The 22,447-nt window shown below is 43.7% G+C and overlaps 1 protein-coding gene across 1 annotated transcript in view; it reads left to right on the top strand.

Moving 5' to 3' along the window:
* The window catches only part of PAH (phenylalanine hydroxylase), a 71,274-nt gene extending 62,597 nt beyond the window's left edge, over positions 1 to 8,677 (top strand). Inside the window, exons 10-13 of the mRNA XM_004269452.3 lie at positions 2,237 to 2,332; positions 2,861 to 2,994; positions 4,392 to 4,507; positions 6,572 to 8,677. Coding sequence (XP_004269500.1) covers positions 2,237 to 2,332; positions 2,861 to 2,994; positions 4,392 to 4,507; positions 6,572 to 6,615 — 390 coding nt within the window. The 3' untranslated portion in view covers positions 6,616 to 8,677. The remainder of the gene's footprint in view (positions 1 to 2,236; positions 2,333 to 2,860; positions 2,995 to 4,391; positions 4,508 to 6,571) is intronic.
* Positions 8,678 to 22,447: the final 13,770 nt, after the last annotated feature.

The following is a 22,447-nucleotide window of genomic DNA, read 5'->3' as shown; positions in this document are numbered from 1 at the left end:
GGTTACGTTTGCACGAGTGACATTTCACATTTTGACTTCTTAATGGTTCGATTGTGAAATCAACTGTATGCAGACATTTAATTTTAAACAGTGTCTTGAAAACACCAACAGGCTATAATGATAGTCCTTGAGAACCCCCTTAAGTGGGTGGGAAGCTGGAGTCACAGCTTTGAAGAGGGAATATTTACTCTCTGCCTTTACACTGGAGCCAGCGTTAAGATCTTTCCTTTCTCAGACACCAGGTAGAAAAGGGGGTGGGCTTTCCCCTTCTAACTGAACACTTCCTTCCCCAGTGGATGTGATGGCTCATCCACTGAAGCCATGGAGGCAGTGACTCTGCACAGCAGGCCTTTCCTTCCTACAGACCCCTTTCCAACTTGCGTGCATCCCTCCCCAGCCTCTAAGCCACATTTCCTATAATGTGCTCAGCTGGGAAGATGAGAAATAAAACTTTATAATGGAATTAGGGACCGCAGATGAATGCAAATATATCATGAAGATGTATCAGTTTAGAAGTTTATGAATTCAGTTTATCAGAAGGCCCAAAACTCCGATCCTTTCTCACTGACCAGCTGCTCTGAGACCCTGGGCAAGTGGCTTTTGCTTCCTCATCTCTAAAAATAGACACAATCGTTTATATTCTGCCCATCTCAAAAGTATATCATGATCATCTTGAGGGTCTGAAGAGTTAAACTTGTGTGAATATGAGTTTTTAAATGCCAGATGCTGTAGTGATACAAAAAGCAACTTTCAAAGAAAACTGCAGCGCTTGATAGAATCTCTCACTTGTAAGAAAAAAAGAAACTCAAATGCAGAGCATCACGTTACTTGCTGTAACAATGATAAAAGTACTCATTACCAACATAGCTTCTCAAAAAAAAATCTTATTATTGATATACTGAGCTGGAAACAGTCTTGGGCTCCTTGCTCTGCCCTTGAGATGCTGTGCCACTGTATGCATGTAGCTTGACCTCTCTGGGCTAAAGACTTCTCATCTGTATGTGCGGAGGTCAGACTAAGTTCTGACAGCCTTCACAGGTTTAGCATTCTCTAGTGCAATCAACGGACTTAACTAGAAACCCACAGCTAATTCTCCAAGACTGTGACAATCTCTAGCACTAACTGGGCCTTGGCTTTCTCTTGGCCCTATTCAGTAGGGTGATGCCAGACTTCCAGGACCTTATTGCCCAGGCCATTTATCTAGGGCACGTTGCACTGGGAGCTATTGAAAGAAAAGGATTTGGTTTTGGGGGAGGATAAGTGCAGTGACTGACAGGGTTTTAACACAGATTGTTGGATGGTGGGGATATTAAATAATAACCTCCGAACTGAGAAGGAACTTTGAGGCCAAAAAAGGAAGCAGGAAACTCCATAAAGTGCAATGATGAAGTTTATTGTGAGTAACTTACACACAGGCAGGGCCAGGAGGACAACAGCCCAAAGGCATTTGCAGCCTCACTCTGCGCCACGAGAAGGGTACAGGGGGATTTAAAGGGACCAAAACTAAAGATAGAATCTGACTACTAAGGGAGAAGCATGTCCGCTCCGTCAGGAGCCAGGGTTTCTTCATCCCCTCAGGAGGTCTCATGACCATTATTCCTTGTGAGCCATTAACCGTCTGCATCAGCAAAATTTTTCATATCAGGTGAAGTTTTTATATCAGGCAAGGGTAAAAGTAGACGAGAACTTGTCTGGTGCATTCCTTGTGAATAGGCTAAAGCTCAGTGTTGGAGAAAGGGAGGGGTTAGGACCGCAGGCTTAGATGGAGCTGACAGAATGGAGTCAGTGTCGTTCAGCCGCACAGATGGTAAGATGCCCCCGCACTGATTCTATCATGACCCAATCCCCTACCTCCCCCGTGGAGCCTGACGGGATTGTCTGGTAACTCCAACCAACTTAGGGGAGCATCTCACTCTAGTTGATGCCATGGAGAAGGCAAAAGGGGTGGAGGAGTTCCTGTCACAGAGAGAGTTGCTTGCTGGGAGTATCCTCTGGGGGCTTCCTCGGTACTCCTCCACTGCATCCCATCCCATCTTGCATTCAGCCAACTCCTGATTCAACAGGTGACTGGATAGGGTAAGACATAGGACAGACACAAAACCATGAGCCCAGGTCATGCTGATTCAGAGAACAGACCTGCGCAAACTCCCACCTGGGCAGTCCTGTCCTTGGCCCTGGGTCATCTGCTGCCTTTCCCTTCCTCGAGGTATGCTCTCAACTTGACGTTCCATTTCAGATTTACTGGTTTACTGTGGAGTTTGGGCTCTGCAAGGAAGGAGACTCCATAAAGGCATATGGTGCTGGGCTCCTGTCGTCCTTTGGTGAATTACAGGTATGACCCTAACAGAAACCAAGGATGGATCTGAAAGTGGTGGGTGCAGCAGACCATTCTTTTTCTCTTTGCGCTGTTGAAACCCATTTGTATTCACTTTGAAATTCAACCTGGGGGCTTCTCCTCAAGTGATTGATCTCTTAGCGGCTATGATTTGGTCATGACTGTGGGTGTTAGAGGTAGTACACAGGTCTCCAGTGCAGAGGGGCCTCCTGAGCCCGAGGTTGACCTGTACATTGGGATATATGCAAACACATACCGGAAAATGTGGTTGGCCCCCACGTTGTCTATTGATCACCTTACTTGAAAATGGTTGGGGTAAAATACTCCTTTCTATCTTGACTGCTGGCTTTAGATGAGCTATAAAGGTTATCTAGTATATGCCTAATAATTCAGTTGACTGCATGTGGGCTGGGGTGTGGAAGGAATCAGGATGAGATGGGAGGGGGTGCACCAATGGCCTCTGGGATGCGGCAGGGACCACCAGCCCTGATTTAACCATGAGAACTTTCCATCTGGGACCTGCAGTATTGCTTGTCAGGCAAGCCGAAGCTCCTTCCTCTGGAACTGGAGAAGACCGCTCTCCAGCAGTACACAATCACAGAGTTCCAGCCCCTGTATTACGTGGCTGAGAGTTTTAATGATGCCAAGGAGAAAGTGAGGTGAGGTGACGACCAAGGTGGGTCAACGGCTCTTGGGACCCTCCTGATTTGTCCTGTTGCCCCTGATCTGTGCGTGGCTTGGAGAGTGGACTCCAATGACTACAGCAAGGGCATGCATCAGACCACGTTATCCCCCAGCCTCCCCACCTTTGTGTCTTTCCACTCTCTGTTGAGAGAAGCTCTTTCCTTCACGGGACCCTATTTCATAGCCTATTGGCTGAACTGTGCCGAGCCCTGCAGACAAGCCTGCCAGCCGATCCTTGCTCATTGCCGACCCCCAGTCCACACCTGAACTCTCCTATGTACAGGGCGGCCACAGAGGTACCCACACCGAGCAGCGCTAGAAGGCTTCTAACCTGGGGAAGTCCCTGTTGCTTCATTCTCCTAGATACTTGCATAACTCGCCCCCTCCCCTCCTTCCAATCTTCACCGGCATTTAACCTTCTCTGTGTGTCTTTCTCTAACCAGCTTATTTACAGTCACGACCAGCCCTTTCCCGCCAGCACTCCTTATCCCCTTCTGTGATTTATTTTTCTCCTTAGCACTTTTTTTTTTTTTTTTGGCGGTACGCGGGCCTCTCACCGCTGTGGCCTCTCCCGTTGCGGAGCACAGGTTCCGGACACGCAGGCTCAGCGGCCATGGCTCACGGGCGCAGCCGCTCCGCGGCATGTGGGATCTTCCCGGACCGGGGCACGAACCTGTGTCCCCTGCATCGGCAGGCGGACTCTCAACCACTGCGCCACCTGGGAAGCCCCCTCCTTAGCACTTATTAATGTCTAAACTCTTGTATGATTTAAGGTCCACGAGGGTAGGGATTTTGGTCCTTTCTGTTTCCTGCTGTTTCCCTGACCCTAGCACAGCGCCTGACACATAGTAGGCCCTCAGTAAGGAATTAGCGAATGTGCCAGTCTCAGAGCCAGCTCAGCAAGAGGCTGATGGAGTGGTACCAGGACTCTAAGACTCTCAGGCCTCTGGGATGATGGCCCTGCCATCAACCTGCTTGAGCCTCTCTGCTCCCAGCAGGAGGCAGGCCAGGCAGAGGGTCTACCAGCACAGGGCAACCATGATGCCATTTTTTACCACTTGTTTTATACCTTATCAGTGATGGGTAATAAGTGTGAGTCGTATAGGCCTCTGGGATCCTGTGAAGCTGGGCATGTCAGCTTTCAATGCACTGGGCTTAGGTGAGCAAAGGCAAAATGCTAGCCCACAAATGCGCTGGCTTCCCAAGAGGACCTCACTAAAGTTCCATTTCACTTCTCAGCCTGGTTCTAAAGCCCCTGTTCTAGTGAGGTTTCAGTGCTACCAAGAGCCAAGTGAAATGCAACGGAAAAACCTTTTAAAATTATTTTTCCCCAGATGGTACCCTTCACTTAGATCTATGGGTTTGGTTTCAGGAACTTTGCTGCTATAATCCCACGGCCCTTCTCAGTTCGTTATGACCCATACGCCCAGAGGATTGAGGTCTTGGACAATACTCAGCAACTTAAGATTTTGGCTGACTCCATCAATAGTAAGTAATTTACACCCTTTGAGGCCATTCTCCCATAACTAGAGGAATGTGTCTTCTTACCTTCACCATAGGAACGATAAGAGATGTATTAAATCTTTAATTAAGAAGAAAAGCATCTCCAGGGAAGCCACTGATTTACTGCAAGAGAAAAACTTGGCAAAAAGGCCAGCATTGCCTTGCGTGTCCTTTCTCCTTTGACCTTCCTAGATTCCACCCCACCTCCTACCATCACACCACTTTTCCACTCTGGCTTGTCGCTGCCACGTCCTTCTTTCTCCTTTGTATCTTTACCCCTTTCTCTCTAAGTGTCCACTGGATCTTGCTCTGCCTGGAATACCAACCCCTAAGGAATAGGTTCTATCTACTTTATCAACCATAGAGTAGCTCATCTATTGACTTTTATTCTTCCTGGATAATGAGGATGTTATCATAGTTGCTCTTAAAAAAATCACAGTGTTATTTGTTCATCGCCCGATTTTTTTCTAGCCTTCAGACTCCCCTCCAGCAACACCCACCATGCTTTCCCCTGGGCCCTGGCCTTCGCCCATACAGTTCTTGTTTAAAATAGTCTCCCTACCACTCTCATTTAGCGGTCCCAACCCCAGTTCATCTTTTAATCGTTCATAGATATCTCTTCTGATAAAAGACTGGTTTGGGTGTCCCTCCTACATCTTGGCATTCCCACAGATCCCTCTCTCAGAGCATTTATCATTATATTTTTTTTATAATTTGGTAATTGTTTACTTGTCTCCCCAACTAGACCTGAGCAGAGAACTGTGTCAGGTTTGCTGTCAAACCCCTAGCAGTTAGCCCTATTCCTAAAAATCATATTAGGTACTCAAGAGCTATTGAATAAATGGCTAAAACCACCAAAGGATCAAGCCTAAAGGGAGGAGCTCTAGCCCAAGTGGAGGTTTCTATCTCAAACAATGCTAACGAAGGCCAAAAGGGCAGGTGGGCTTGAAGTATCCCTCTCATACCCCTCTTATGTTGCCTGAGGCCACTTCTAAGACGTAGAGCTGGCCCATTATAGTCATTCCTCCTTAGGTATGGCCCCTGCAATCAGCCATCTTGAAAAAGCCCAAGGCTGATTCTCCCCCATAGACACCGTTTGGACACTCGGCTGGAACAGATCTGCTCACCAAAGAGGCCAGCCAAGGGCTCTGGAGGCTGGGGTGTGAGATAGAAGGGTCAGGCCGTAGCTGTTTTCTCTCTCTCTCTCATTTCCCCCGAGGAAGCAAAAATAACTCCATAGACTATTGTTTATAAGGAAATTTTTAAAATCACAGAACAACAAATTTAGGAACTGAAGGGTCCTTAGAGCTACGTGACCTAATATAAGGCCCCATCACCGCTCTGCACTTTCCTCAGGATCTAGGAAGGAGGGAAGCTGTTGTGTCTCCAAGGCCCCTTCCACTTCTGTGAAGAGTCTATGTCCCTGTGGCCCCTTGGCATGTGAGAACATGTCATGAATGGAAGCAACTCCATCGTACCCTCCTTAGTCCAGTGGTCTGGCAATCTAGGCTGACTTACCTGCTTGGACCATGCCTTCTCAAACCTCGTGTCCCTTAGAATCACTTGGAGAGCTAGAAATCATTTGGAGAGCTAGTTAGAAATTAATAGTCCTGAGTCATATCCCCAGACTAAATTCACTGAATGCGTGATATGACTCAGGAGTTTGTATTTGTAATAAGACCCCAGGTGATTCCGACACAGCGGGTTTGTGTGGCTTAGGTTCTGTGGCTTAGCTCCTTGCAAGCATCTGTGGTTGGTCATGTAAAAGAGAAACAGAACAGCTAGTGATTTCCCGGGGAGAAAACGAATAACTCCTTCCCTGAGAAACAGCCTATGGAAAAGGGAAACTAATTACATTAATAGCTCTAGTGCCTCCTACAACTTGGAATCGCCTGTAACAGCCCAAATCCTAGGACGCCAGCTCCTTGAAGGTTGCGGTGGTACCTAGTATAGCCACACACCCCACTGATCCCCTAGCGTTTTACACACTGTGGACACTTGAAGGGTGTTTGTTCATGGTATGAGTGGCTCCTTTGTTTTTCTTTGTAGGTGAAGTTGGAATCCTTTGCAGTGCCCTCCAGAAATTAAAGTGAAACCATGCACTGAACCTGATCTGTCAACTTGAGAATCTGTTGATGGAAATCCAACTACTTCTTTCATTTCATCTGAAAAAGTCTGAAAAGCAAACCTTAATTCAAGATAACAGCCTTGAATCCTTTCTAGAACAAGATGGAGGGTCAACAAATAAATCAAAATAATCTGAAATGACAGCATGTTAATACTTACCCCAAAGCATAATGGTAGATCTTCTGGGGTCATCTTTGATTTAGAGATGATAATCCCATACTCTCAGTTGAGTTAAAAATCAATAACCTGTCACATTTCATCAGAGTTAATGAAAATTCGGGACCTGCTTCATTCAACCTTCCTAAATACTTTTGTTATTTGCTCTAGAGAATTCCTAAAGGAGTATATATCACTCGTTGTGAAACACAAGTCTGTCAGAATTGAATTAATACCTTTATTGGAGTATAATTGCTTTACAATGTTGTGTTAGTTGCTGCTGTATAACAAAGTGAATCAGCTATACATATACTTATATCCCCATATCCCCTCCCTCTTGTGCCTCCCTCCCACCCTCCCTATCCCACCCCTCTAGGTGGTCACAAAGCATCGAGCTGATCTCCCTGTGCTATGCAGCTGCTCCCCACTAGCTATCTATTTTACATTTGGTAGTGTATATATGTCCATGCCACTCTCTCACTTCGTCCCAGCTTCCCCTTCCCCTTCCCCATATCCTCAAGTCCATTCTCTATGTCTGCGTCTTTATTCCTGTTGCAAAGGTCATTTTCTATTTCAGGGAACTATGATTCTAATTACTGCTTTGTTATTTTGCCTGTGGAGATTTTCTTTAATTCAGGAGCCTATTAAAATAGTTATAAATATTAAAGTTCAAAGTGTAAAATCAAAACATTTCTGTATGCTTTATTGTAATCATAAATGCTGCCGTGGAGAGTAGCAGAACTCCCCACCTAACTCCTGCAACGTGCAGTGTCATTCTCCAGTTGATTGTCAAGTCTGCTTTTGGAGACATTTTGAAGACCCTTAAGATGCAATAGATGTTAATTAAAAGCCTGGCTGGTAGATATTCAGTAAATATTCATTGAATGAATAGAGGAATGCATTATTAAACATCAAATCTTCTACAGATGTGAGAATTTTAATTATGTTTAAAAAAACTTTAAGGGTTACACAATTTTGTAGTTTCAAATATTTCTTGGAATGAAATAGCCCTCTCACTGCCCTTAGAAATATATTATCTGGATAAACTTGTGCTGAAAGAATGATCAGATTCCCAGATTTCCAACCCATCACAGGGGCTCATTGTGATAATCCAAGTCAGGTCAACAGATTTTTACTTTCATTGGTTGTGCATTTTACACGAACACATGAATATGAGAAACAGTGGGGAGAGTGACAATGGCTTAAAAGCTTTGCTTTAAATTTTCACACCACTCTACCGTATTATTTGGGAAATAGTTAAAGGATTTTTGTAGTACTTCTTCAAGTGTGATTCTCAGACCAGTTGTATCATCATCAACAGTAAATCCTAGGTGCCGTCCCAGCTTACCCAAATAGAATATCTGGGGATGGGACACAGAGACCTGTGTTTTTAAGTACCCCAAGCGATTCTTTTATGCTCAGTCAAATCTACTGGGTACATCAAGTTTGAGAAAACCTGACTTCTGGTGGTCAGTTCTGCCACTTGCCAATTAGGTCACCTTGCATAAGTCACGTCCCCTCTTTGGACCTCAGTTTAACTCTAACAATGAGGCGTTAAACTGGATGACTCAAGATCCCTTCCAGCCTTGAAATACATTTCACATGCTAACATGTGTCTTTAAACAACTGTCCCTAATGTATTAATAGGGTGTAATAATACCTGCCTAAGTATGCCAGCAGGGTGGAAAGAGCAATTTGGTCTGAATGTGTCTGAGGTTTCATTGCTTTGAAGCTGGGATTTTCTTGTCTGTATGTATTTCCTCATGCCTTTGAAGAACCCATTGACAAGCACTGATTCTAAAAGCGGAAGTGGGCTTTTTCTCTGGTGTTCCTTTAGTGCCCAAATACTCTGCAAAGGGACTATTTTGATAAATGTTTCTTTACATTAAATGCAAATTAGAAAATTTCTTGACTCTGGAACTGAAATATTGTATAGTATTTTAGACTGGAAATTTTATTTTATAGTGATTTTTAGTCCTACTGAAGATAATTTAGTGTGTTCTAAGTCAAAGCTTAGGTTTAGGTTGTAATTTTGGCAGGAAGAAATTACACACTGAATGGAAGATATAGTCTCTGAAATTTTCATGTGTTACTCAGTACTTTTTATCTGGATATAAAAGCTATAGCGATGGAATTCAATATATTTCCATGTGTTAGTATTACTATCTATGTAATATATAATAAGCGAGCAGTTTTAAAAGAAACAATGTTTTACTGACAGCTAATCTTGGTGTGTCCAAACAAAAGGAATATATGGAAGAATATTAAAACTGCATAGCATTAGTGTTCAATGAGTTTTTGAAAGGAGGAAACTAAATTTTAATTCTAGATTTCTAAGTTATATCATTTAGTTGTGCTTCGAAGAATCCACCACTAAAGTATCAGCTTCATAAATACAACAGCGTTGATTGTCTTCTTCACCTCTGAAAGCCTCAGCATGTAGCACATGGTAGGTGCTCAAAATCTTTTAAAAATTTTTCTGAGTTGAATCACAGGGAGTGTAGTGAAGATTGTCTCTCACAAATAAACTATTTTGCAAGAAAAAATTGATAAACAACTAAACTTGCAATTTTCCCTTTCAAAAGCTATTGAAAGTTTTGCATCTTAGTCTAAGCTATGATTTTTTTTAAAGAAAGATATTATTCCTTGTATAGGCTAGGTTATGGCTAGATAGTTTGTATTTACACTGCTTCAACAACTGACATATGGTAGTGCTTAATAAATGTCAATTAATAAAGGGGACAAAATTGCATCAGTGAAACTTCTTAGTTATCCACAATGGGGCTGAAATGGTCAGAAAGCAATGAGCGACTTGCCTAATAATTGCACAAAAAGCACAGAGGAGACAAAAGAAGAAAGCTTAGTAAAAAATGAACTTTTCAAAAGAAAAAGAAAGAAATGTGATCAAACCTTTCTCTTCTCAATGGAGTCTGCACCTCCACACACAGTCACTGCTTTTTAATAGCTTTCCCGTTCAGTTTCAAAAACCATAAACAGTAGTAGGCTTGATACATGCTATAAATGAACCTAGTAGTTTCTGTGCCTTGAATTTTCTCCTCATTTGTAATCTTGCAACGTTGCTAGCTTCAAGGCACAATTTACCTTCTCACCTGTAGTAAGCACAGTTCCTTTAAAGCAGGGGTCCCCAACCCCAGGCCGAGGACCGATACTCCGCCTGTTAGGAACCGGGCCGCACAGCAGGAGGTGAGTGGCAGGCGAGCGAGCGAAGCTTCATCTGCCGCCCCGCATCGCTCTCCATCACTTGCATTACCGCCTGAACCCTCCTCCCTCCCCACCCCGCTCCCCGCCCCCATCCGTGGAAAAATTGTCTTCCAGGAAACCGGTCCGGTGCCAAAAAGTTTGGGGACCGCTGCTTTAAAGAATAAGCTCAGAGTGATAAGCAATTGCGGAGAAGATGGATTCTAGCCCTCCAGGGTATATACAACTCTCCTCTATAACATTATTCATAATTGTTCAGGGTACTCTTTAACAATATTTGTTTTGTATATTTCTTGCACATTGTTTCTTTTATGACAACAATCTTTAAATAATAGAACATTTATGAAAAATAAAGAGACAAGAAGATGTGCTTCTCTGAGAGATGGACTTAAGTCTTCCAGAAGAAGGAGATGATACTGCAGGAAGCATAGTACCTGCTCATTTTCAGGTTTGTCGAAATGGATGAAAGGTGAATGGTGATTGGCTTGAACTGCAGTCTGTATTTTTCCTCAGATCATTCTTAGGAGGTGGGTGATGCCCAATGAGAGTAAGTGGATCCGTCTCTTTCATGGAGGTTATTAAAATTAGTGCATACTTTGGATGTCTATGGTTTATTCTTCCCAGAAGCAAATTAAGGAATATCTATTAAAGAAGAAATAAACTTAGTCCTCTCTGAGGCCTCTTTATTCCTAAAGGTTCTCAAAGAAATGTCAGCTGCATCCTGTCCTTTTCTGCAATGACATTTCAAATGGAGAGAGTGCTTGCAAAAGGCTGATTTCCACTATTCCTTGTGAGTTGGCAGGGGAGAGTGGAGTTTGGACTTCGAAAGAAGTGATCAGGAATGTATATTCCTTTGTGTTTTTGAGTTTCTCCCTTATGTCTCTGTTTTCAAAATTGCAGCCCTTGGGTTTCTTTGAAAAGTCACTCATCCTATCACACACACACACACACACACACACACACACACACACACACACACACACACATATACACACACCATTCCTTTGACCTCTAAGAGATTTTATAAAAGATGAGTTGGGGCTGAGTTGAGGTCTCTGCCAACGAAGGCACAGAGAACATATTTGAAGGAGAACATGTTTTAAATCTGTTTCTTAGAGAGCCTCCAGCCATTGGCACCACCCAGAAGTAGAGAATCAGCCTGGGACAACAGCATTACTTGCAAAGGGTAACTGTTGGCCTAGGAAGGCTTTCAATCTCCTCCAGTGTCCAAATACTCCTCACGCTGCCAGCCCTAAAGCTGTGGAGCCCAATGAGCTCTGTTTCCTTGGTCTAACAAAAAATCAAATTTCCAGCAGAAACGAACACACCATTGTAAAGCAATTATACTCCAGTAAAGATGTTTTTTAAAAAAGAAATAGATGATCTTTGTGGAACTATATTTATGGACAAGAATTTTGCCCCTTAAACAGAATAAAAATTAACTATCTAAAATTGGCACACACAAAAAAATCAAATTTCCGAGTGAGGAAGGAGGAAACAGAACCTTTCCCAAACTTTCCATTCCCAGAATGTCCTGGCGAAAGGGAGAAAAAATCGCTTCCCAGCGCAAAGGGCAGGCTGGGATTATAAACGAGCGGTTTTATGACAGTGAAGTACCAGGTAAGAGAGCTAGAACGTGCCTGAGGCTGGAGAGGAGGGAGAGGAACAGACCATCCGCGCCTCCCTAAGCCGCGTTTCTCAGCACCGCGGACAGTACCCACACCCAGCGTGGAAATTACTGGCCTGGAAGAGGACGGAAAAGCCCGAAGTCTATCCTTTTACTGAGCAAAAGTAAGGAGGGGGTAAAGAGTCTAGAAGGAGTAAGTACAAAGATCAAGAGGCATGACTCTGATGGTAGTCTTCCTCATTACAGACTCTGAATAAATTTTGGCTGAATATTGGAAAGGCAAAGTGGACAAGTGTGATGCGGTCCCCTCGGTGACAACGTCCAGTGTTTTGCACTTTATACAAATGAAAGTTGGGTATCGTGTTTTCGTTAGCGGTGCACTCCCACGTGATACTATTTGAGATCGGAAGATGTAGCATCTTTCAGTAGCACTTCTCTGGCGACCCCAATTCAAGTGCCAGTTTTTCCATCAAGTTGAACCTACTTGGACAGACTCTTAATCTCCCTGAGTCTCAATTTCCTCCTCTGTAAAATGGGGAAGAGAAATGCCTACCTTATAAGATTGTCACAAAAATCAAATAACATATTTTGTTTATAGATGCCTCTCAACCACTTTCAGTAACATTCTAACAATTTAAAATGTTTATTATGCTGGCATAAAGCACAAATGAACTCCCATAAGAACTGGTTATTATTATTATAGTTGTTTGGGTCCAGCAAAATGATCCCAATTGACCCCATCATTCCAAAGAGATGGATGATTGTGGGGGTGCCCTACATAAAGACTCTTTGGCTTACACTTGAGAAAGGAGTTTGACTAAAGCAGAATTTAAACCTTTCAACACAATCCAGCTGTACATACTATATACATGAAAGCTGTGAGCAATAAAATAATGAAATGTGCATCAACTTGAAGCTAAAACTATATCTTGAAAAAGATAACGTTGGAGATTGAGATGCAAATTTCCTGTTTAAAGCTCGCAATAGACCTTCACTCCTTTAATCCCATTTCTGACATTCCCACACCTTTGTGCGTTCTCTTTTTCCTTCTGGACCTATGGCATTACCAGCACTCTTTTAAACCATGACCTCCAAAAGGCCAGCATTCACTCTGCTGCTAATGCCACTCTTTTCTGCCGGGAATATCATGTTGTGCTCATTCTGTGACATGGTTAACATAAACGAAATTGTCTTGAAAATCATCGTTCTCTAGATATGTTGTTTTACTGAGGAACCAACACAAGAAAACCTACCTTCACTTTGCTGCTCAATTTTAAGGTCGCCTTGGGACATGGGAGTTGGCAGGCTTTTTGTCTTTCCAGAGGCAGGAAGTAGAGACCAATTTTTAAAATAATAGTAGTTGGTACTATGGTCAAGCCATCTCCCGCTCTGAACATTTTGCTCCAAAGCCGACCCGAGAAACAGCCAATGTAGAGGGCCAAATGGAAATAACAATTCTTGCAAAATAGAAGAGAATGAATTAGTCCCTCAAAGATGCGGACGTTGTAAGAAAGCATCCTCATAAAAGATGAGAATAAATGTCTCCAAAATCTGCCATCGGCTGTATACTTTGACAGAGGGAAGAGAGAATCAACCAATATACAAAGCTTTAAAACGCAATTTATTACACTTTTCGGGTTTTATTCAACAAGTATTTATTTGCCTGTCTACTTCCTGCTCAGCCTGGGACCAGGCGCATTAAAATGATTACTGCGAGGACAACGCGGAAGTTGGTTTAGCTGGTATGTTTCCACCTTTGCACCACCCCATTTCCAAACCTCCTTTTCTCTTCCCTCCCAGGAGCTCGCCGAACTAAAAGGGAGCACTACCCCTGTTTTAGTCCTGGCTCAGATTCAGCTCGGATGGAACCGAAACACACGCTCCATTTTTAAGGGGTTCAAACCTCACCGATCCAAAGATCTAGTTTCTATTTGGTGAAATTAAAGTTGCATCCCCCGACACACAGACCAGGGCCGTGGGTTTTAAGCCATCCCAGACTCATTCCACCCTGCAGCTTCCAGGACCAGGTTGGCGGCTTGGGGATGGCGAGTAAAGCAGGAAACGACCACGTGGCTACGCAGCCCTCACCTTCCGCTTTTCCGCCTGCACCGAGAGGCAGGGCAGGTAAGGGTGCCCGAGGCGGAATTGCTTCGAGGAGGAAGCAGGGTGAGAGGGTGGGAAGCGACCACATCGTTTTAGTTCACAAGGGGAGATAGCACTGAGGGGGGAAGTGAAAAGAAACTTTCAGATTCGCCCTGGCAATTGACACACGGTTGGGAGGGTGCGGAAACGCGGCACGCAGACTTCAATTAGGCCGCCTGCAAGCGGGTTAATTAAAACCATTTCCGGTACCACAGCCCCGGACTCCATCCGTTTCAGCGGAAGATGGGCAGGCTGCTGTTGGCCTCAAGTATCCGCGCGTTGAAGTCGGGCAGCACCACGGAGAGCTACCGCTTCCAGGTCCCTCTGTCCTCCCAGCCCGGGGCAGTCTCCAGTTCCACCCGGGAGGACTGTGGCTCCGGAATTGGCCCTCTCTTGCTCTGCTCTCCCCACCACCGCCGGTGACTTCTGGGAGCCTGGAGTCCCGCCTTGAGCTAAGTGCCCAATGAAGGGTCAGAACCAGAGAGCCAAGAAGGGGCGCCCCATGAGTACCGAGGTCTGCAGCGCTGGGAGCCCAGCTTCCGCGCCCGAGAGGCAGCACCCAGGGAGATGACAGAGGGGAAAAGGCGGCCGCAGGACTCAGGAGACGACAGGGCGAAGGTGACCTTGCTTTTCCCCCTCGAGGGCGGCTGCCTTGTCAAAGGCTGCCCAAGTCATCAAGGTACCCCTTCCCTTCAAAGTGAGGGAAGGGAGAGAGATGTTCTGGAAGCCTCTCTGTGCAGTGGAGCTGAGATTTCCCAGGACGCTGAGCTTTCCCAGGTAAGCTCAGTCCCTCCGTTTTCCCCTCCACACCCCATCCCTCTTAACACGGCTCTTTGTGGGGTGGGGTGGCCAGGTGTGGAATTCCCTCACCCGTATTAGTCTTTCGTCCCAGTGTCCCCATTTCGCCAACCACTGGGTGATTGCCTCATGCCCACCTCCTCTCTTTCCAGATCCCGCGATCCCCAGGTCCTGTAGAAAGAACTGAGAGGGAGGCCTGGTTACCAGGGCCCAGCTGGGGGTTGAGGTCTGGGGGTGCTTGCCTTTTGTTGGAAGGTGGGAAGAGAACGTGAGATCCTTCTGCTTCAGACTGGTCTTCTCTGCTGGCTTCCATTCTAAGTGTAGAGGCACAGCTCAAGGAGAAAAAGGCTTCCTGTTCATCCAAGACTGAAGAAGCTTTCCACAGATATAACCTTTGTTCAAGGAGCTGCAGCTTTCTTTGTGTATGTGGGGTCGGTGGGTGGCAGGAAGCACGGGAAGCATATTTCAGATCAACTGAGCAGCATCTTCTAAGGTTTTGATCTCTGCGAACCCCAAAAGTACTCAGGGCTGGCCCAGGAGACAGTGGTCAGGGTGGAAGGCTGGACCAGGTTGAGGGGGGCGGGGAGAGACAAGGGAGGAGGGAGGAGGGAAGATTCCCACTGGATTTTCTTCCCGGTTGGGTGTCAGAATGGGAATGCAGACACACTCTTGCCTTTAGGGATTTATAATTTAAATTATTGCTACTGGTTGTGGGCATCTAAACTAGAATCAGAAGCAGGAAGTATTTGTGGAAGGGAGTCTAGGACTCTGAAAAGAAAATATTCAGTTAAGCTTTATCTGGGTGGTTCAAGGGGGGTGGAAATCCCAACCATCTGACACCTTCAGGCAAGTGCTAAATGCTCTAAAAAAACCATGAATTGGGCGATGTAAAAAACTACACCAAGGTGATTTCTGTAGCACTGTTTGTATTAATAAATATTTTGAAACAAGCCAAATGTCCATCGATAACAGATTGTTTAGATAAACTATAATCTATATACAGGAGCATTGTGCAGGCGCTCAAAATAAAATGAGGTAAATCTGTAAATACTGACTATCAGGGAAGTCTAGGAGATACGGTTAAGTGAAAAAAAAAGCATGATCACATTTTCATTTCTTTAAAAAAGGCTGTCAATGGTGTACATGTATGTACTTAGTTTATAGGTATGTTTTTACGATCACAGAGGAAAAAACAAAGACTCGTGAGCACCAGAATGTTGACAGTGGTTACTTCTGAGGCTGGGATAGGGGGTCAGAGACTGCTCTCATTCTTCACCTTATATAGTGGTTTTAAGAAAAGAAAAAAGATGGTGCAGTTAAAGACAAAATTTCAACTTTTTCGGTTGATTTTATTTTCTTTACTTCAATATTTTCTGTAGAAACAAATACCACTGGAATGAGAAAAAACAAGTACATGAAGATGTCAATTACTGATACATCTCTCCCTTTTAGTCCTTGGAAGCAAGGATCCGCTGTCTAGAATCCAAACCTGCTCCTAAGGCTAAGGGTGCTTTGTCCCAGCTGGAAATTTACATGAATATGACATTTCTAAGTTCAGTGTCAGCCTATTTTTTTTTTTTTTTTTTTTGCGGTACGCGGGCCTCTCACTGTTGTGGCCTCTCCCGTCGCAGAGCACGGGCTCCGGACACGCAGGCCCAGTGGCCGTGGCTCACGGGCCCAGCCCCTCCGCGGCTTGTGGGATCCTCCCGGATCGGGGCACGAACCCGCGTCCCCTGCATCGGCAGGCAGACTTTCAACCACTGCGCCACCACGGAAGCCCCCAGCCTATCTATTGATGCCTTAAAACAAGAGCTCAGAAATACACAAGTTCGCCCAGAGGCATATCATTGTATTTCCCTGTTCATACTTTCTGAATCAAAACTGAGTAGAGATACCATTTTCCTATTCACTGAATATACGGCCTCAAGCAAATTATTACCACCTTGTGCTTCTGTTTCCTCATCAGTAAGATGGGAACACAACAGGAAATGCCTCATGGGTAAACCTCTAAAGAGTTTCGGAGAGTGCTAAGTGGCAGCATTAATTATCAGTGACGCTGCCTAGAAAAATGCTAATCAAGGGGCAATAGAAAACTGTTGGCAGCAACTTGGATTTTTTTTTTTTTTCTGGATAAAAATACCCAGCATAACCAAGAGGGATGGAGCTAGAGAAATGGGAATTGATTAAGGAGCCTGAAGCTACAGTCTGCCTACTTAGATGCAATAAGATAATGGGTTTAGAGTCAGACCCACTGGATTCAACTCCTGGCTTTACCACTTACCAGCTATTTACATACGAGCAATTATGTTACCTCTCTGTACCTTTCATTAATTACAAAATGACAACAATAATAGTGCCCACTTTCTACAGTGGCTGTGATCATTGAGGCTAATCATTAAGAAGTGTTAGCTACTATGTTTCTCTTGCCGTGTAAAATCAAAATTGCTTAGACACTCTCAGTGATCCACCCATATCCCTGTGCCCTATCCACTTCAGTGCAGGAAGGCTGACTCCCAGCTGCCAGCTCCTGCATTTCTTTTCCTGAAAGTTTTAACTGGATTCTAAGGCACTTTGCCTGCTCTATGGTAGAACAAAAATGCCTAGAAATTAATAACCCTCCATCAGTCTTCTACCAATGACCAATAAGAGTTGGTAGAGGATTTTTTTAAATGTATATATACACTGGCTCTCAGAGTTTCTTCAGTGACGTTAAGCTCAGTTGCCCACAGTAAGAGCTGCTCGATAACACTCCCTTTAATGATTGCCTTTCCTTCCCCATCTCTCTTTCCTAATTTTCTATCTTCAGTTCCTAAATAAACTATTTGCACTAGAATCCTTTTCTCAGGTTCTTCTTCTGGGAGAACCCAAAGTAAGAGAGGAATGTAGTGTTTCAGTGATGACTGTGGTGGTGCTATGTGATGCTCATATGAGCTTCTATATTTTCTTCCACAATCGCCATCCTTAAACCTTGTTCTATGACGTAATTGCTCTCGCTTTACTCAGATGTCTTCATTTCTCTTTCTTAAATTTGCTTGGATTCCAGGGAAAATATAAGCTCCCGACAACCGCCACCATCTGGCAACCAAGCATGGACACAGTTTGGACCGCTATCACCCTGTTTGTCTGAAATTCATTCCAGAGCTTACAATTGACACTCTCCAAAGTTCTAAAATGGGACTCCATGCAGGCTTCTCATCTGCACTGAGAATAAATACAATTATTGTCCCTGGCATGCAGGAACCTGTCATGTAGGCAGACCCCTATCTTTCCTAATAATAAAGCTGGAAATGTGAACGTGGATTTAGGCCAATGTGTATGTACCACACAAACGCTAACCCCAGACGTACAGATAAAGGGAAATTGAACTCTCTTGTTCATGAGTACCTGGGAAGGAAAAATTCCACATAGTAGAGTTGGTAGCCTGTAGTCAGACAGGCTGAGATTTCATCCTGGCTCTTTCACAACCAGCTGTGTAACCTTGAGAAATTTATTTAATCTTGCTAAACTTTGGCTTTCCTCATTTGCAAATTGAGGATAATCATACTTACATAGCTCACAGGGTTTTTTTAAGCAATTAAATATGCTAATACATATTAAGTACTTAACACAATGGCACATGGTGTCTAAGAAATGTTAGCCCTCGTTTTAACTATTAATAATAATAACAACAACATCTTGTAGAGGAACCATAAAGGACCGTATAGCACACAGTACATTTACAGAATCTGGACACGGGAAGGAGACCATAGACATCCTGCAGCCCAGCATTCCTCTGAGATAAAGGGAGGTAACACTCTACAGCACACATATTTGGCTCCAGCAAGCAAATGTCGTCATTTGTTCAGCACGTGTTAGATATGATTGCTGGCGCTGGTGTTGCTGTTGGAACTACAGCCGAAAGGTAGAGCTAGTTGATGGAAGGTATTAAGGCTACAGGCCAGTGCAGAGCCTATTCATTTTCACCCAGCAAATAGCCATAAGTAACACCTAGCACCAGCTGAAAAAAGGAGACCATCTCTCTTCTCCAGGCCAAGAATGTGGGCAGGGACCTAGCTACCTTGGAAGGGGAGGCAGGGCTCCCTGGGTGCAGTTTGCCAGAGGGAAGAGTGGGTTTCATTAGTGTGGCACTGAGATGGAAGTACATAGGAACAGAGAAGGAGCATGGCTTCTGCCTCGACACACTTACCGGGTAGAAATCTTGATTGGCCGGTTGATCATTTCCCAGGATAGAATGTGTATCCATAATACGCAGGTCCCATTGCTGCTGGTGGAACACACACTGGCATCTGCCCTAGTAATTGCTGCCCCTTATCTCCAAAGGCCCACATTTGAGGCCCTATTCAGAGTGAACTGCTGGAATTCTTTCAGAAATTTTAACCTAAATAGAGCTGCACTGCCTTATGGCCTATCTTATCACAGTATTGCTTTCTAAAGAAACATCATACTGGTGGTAAAGAAGTACTGTTGAGCAATTTAATTCCTTACTGAAATCTTTGGAAAGGGCATCTAAAGGAAACTGTTTCTTTCCTTACAACAAAATACCCTGATGCTCCACAAACGTCTCTCCTTTCTCTCTCCTGTACTTAATATCTCTCAAACACACACCCCGTGAAACTTTTCTTTCTCTCTCTCTCGTATTTACCTTCCTATCTCCTTCCAAATTTCTGGCTCTAAAGATAACATAGTATCATGGTTCAAAGCATAATCTCTGGAATCAGACTGACTAGCTTTGAACCCTAGCACTGCCATTGTTTGTTTGTGGCCTTGGACAAGTTGCCTAATAACATTATTTGACATATATTGACTTTTACCTTGTGCCAGGCAGGTTTTAAGTAACTTGCCCAAGGTGACTTAGCTAGTTAGTGACAAAGACAGAACTTGAGCTCAGGTGGCTTGACTCCAAAGCCCATACTATTTGAGGCTATACTACACTTCTATGCTATGCCTCAGCTTTTCATCTTTAAAATGGGGATAGGGCTTCCCTGGTGGCGCAGTGGTTGAGAGTCCGCCTGCCGATGCAGGGGACACGGGTTCGTGCCCCAGTCCGGGAAGATCCCACATGCCGTGGAGCGGCCGGGCCCGTGAGCCATGGCTGCTGAGCCTGTGCTCCGCAACAGGAGAGGCCACTACAGTGAGAGGCCCATGTACCGCATGGCAGGGAAGGCAATGTACTTGTGAGTGGTAAAGCTGTAAATACATTAATCTTCTCAACTGAAGTTCAGAGAAGCTAAGTTACTTTCCTAGTACTGTAGTCCCATTAGTAAATTGCTAAAGCGGACTGGATTTAACTTTAACTCTATACTGCTTCTAGACTAGGCGTTCAAACCCATACTCAGCCATCTTCTAATGATGTGATATTGAGCATGTTTCTCCACCTCCCTGGGCTTCAGTATCCTCATCTTTAAATTAAGGATGATAAAACCAGTCCTGTCCACCTCACAAAGCCAGGGTAAGAATAAAACTCAGATATGACAATGCAACTTGTAGACCTTCAAACGGCAAGGGAATGTAAGTTTAGGTACCAGTGGAGCCTTCTAGAAGCTGTGGCACACAGTAGGGAAGTGAACAAAGTTTGGTGGACATACCAGACACCCTAAAATTACCCAAGGACACCATAGATGGCCATTCAGTCTACTGGGAGATCTATCAAGAAGACCTACTGAGGAGCGGACAGGGGAGGGCTGCCAAGGTACCTGAGGCCAGAGGTATAGGAGAATCAGAGAGCTGCCCCTGCTTCACATTTGAGGATGGGAAGAGAATCTCTGTTTTACTGAAACAACAGAGTACTTCAAAGAGGTTACTTATGGAGAAGAAAGAAGCTTCAACAGTTGAGCTCATGGAGAACCCAGTCACCTATACATCCAATCTTCCCTCATCCCCTGTCCTAACAGAATCACTAGGATTGCCTCCCCTTAGGGACCAGGTTGCCTCAGTCAGTTGTTCAAAAAATATTTGTTAACGCCTATTATGTGCCAGGACATTATTCCAAACAATGCAAACCACTTTCCTGCTTTTGTGACGTCTGCATCCTGATATATGGGTAAGGAGGCAGGAGGGGAGACATAAAATAAAGAATGCAATTATTGGGTTGGCCAAAAAATTCGTTCAAGGTTTTCCGTACCGTCTTATGGAAAAAACCTGAATGAACCTTTTGGCCAACCCAATATTTTGTGTGATAAGGGCTATGAAGAAAATAAACATCTGAGTGTTCATTAAAATAATTTCTGATGACAGATCACTCTATACTTTTGGCAAATAATCTGAAGGTGTTCAGATAATTGAGGGACATTACTATAATAAACCTTATATTCTCATTTGCCTACTTACATCAATAAGGTTTCTTAGTATCTACAACTATAAAATTTTTTAAAACACACAAATAGAATCAATACTGGTTCCTGACTCATTCTAGCAATAAGTAAACTAGCTCTATATGAACTAATGGAGGTAGAAAAAAACCCCTCATTTATCTAATTAATAAATGCATTTCCAATTAAAGTGAAATTTTGTAGATTTTAACTATTTATAAATTGTGTATTAATAATATTTGTACATTTTACTCAATCCAAAAGAAATATTTTAACACTTAGGATCTTATAGTTGCCAGAAATTTTTTAAAAAACATACTTTTAATTTATATTCATATTTTTATTGCAAAGATCAATAAAATGCTTTAAGAAATGAAATATACTGCATTAGGATAAAATTCTGCATGCAATATGGAATGGAAATACGACTTTTTTAAAAAACAGAAAGATACACATTTTCTAACTATGAGCAAAGTATTTATTCACATATTTTGAATTGATTATGATGAGTACCAAATTGCAGTGGAATTCAGATTTCATTAGATACCTACAGAAGTATGGTCTACAGTTTTATTTTAAATGTCAATATTTTAATACACCAGGAATTGTATTCTTTGCAACATATGATAAAATAATAACTTCAAAATATATAAGGGGGGGGCTTTCCCGGTGGCGCAGTGGTTGAGAGTCCGCCTGCCGATGCAGGGGACGTGGGTTCGTGCCCCGGTCTGGGAAGATCCCACGTGCCATGGAGCGGCTGAGCCCGTGAGCCATGGCCGCTGAGCCTGTGCGTCCGGAGCCTGTGCTCCACAACGGGAGAGGCCACAACAGTGAGAGCCCCGCGTACCGCCAAAAAAAAAAAAATATATATATATATATATATATATATATATATATATATGGGGTATATGGTTTTAAAGAATTCTTTTAGGGATTGTGTGAGATAGACGTTTGAATAAAGACTGTGTGTGTTATCTGTAGGCTGCCTTATATTTAGCGGCCCCTAGAGGGAGTCCCTTCCCAGTTCCACTTGAGGACAGCTTAGAAGGGTAGAGAACTCTCACTTGCATTGATTGTTCCATAAATTATTAGAAACACCCTGGATGGAAAATTCACTGGGAGGGAAAGGCTGCATAGTGGAAATAGCACTAGATCTAAGGTGAGTCTTGAGTCTTCTCGTAACTAGCTCTTTGGCTCCCTGAACCATAGTTTCCCCGTTTGAAATATGGGCATAAAACCTACTGTCCCTAATCCACAGTGTGCTGGGATATAGTGATAAAGAACACAGACCCCAGGATCTGACTGCCTGAGTTCAAATCCAGCTTGGCCGCTTACCAGCTGGGTGACTTGAAGTATGTATTTTATACCTCTGTGCCTTCTGTCTGTCATTTAAAAGCATAATCCTAAAAAGCGTAATAGGATCAACAATAGTACCTACCAAATAGAGTTGCTGTGATGATTAACCAAATTAATATTTATAGATAGAGTGCTTTGAATAACCCTGGCACATAGCTATTATTAGTACATATTACCTTAGTTATTACTATT

This window comes from Orcinus orca, chromosome 11, assembly GCF_937001465.1.
Source record: "Orcinus orca chromosome 11, mOrcOrc1.1, whole genome shotgun sequence".
Lineage (NCBI taxonomy): Eukaryota > Metazoa > Chordata > Mammalia > Artiodactyla > Delphinidae > Orcinus > Orcinus orca.
The sequence above is the reverse complement of the archived record's forward strand: the minus strand, read 5'-3'. Positions and strand labels throughout refer to the sequence as shown.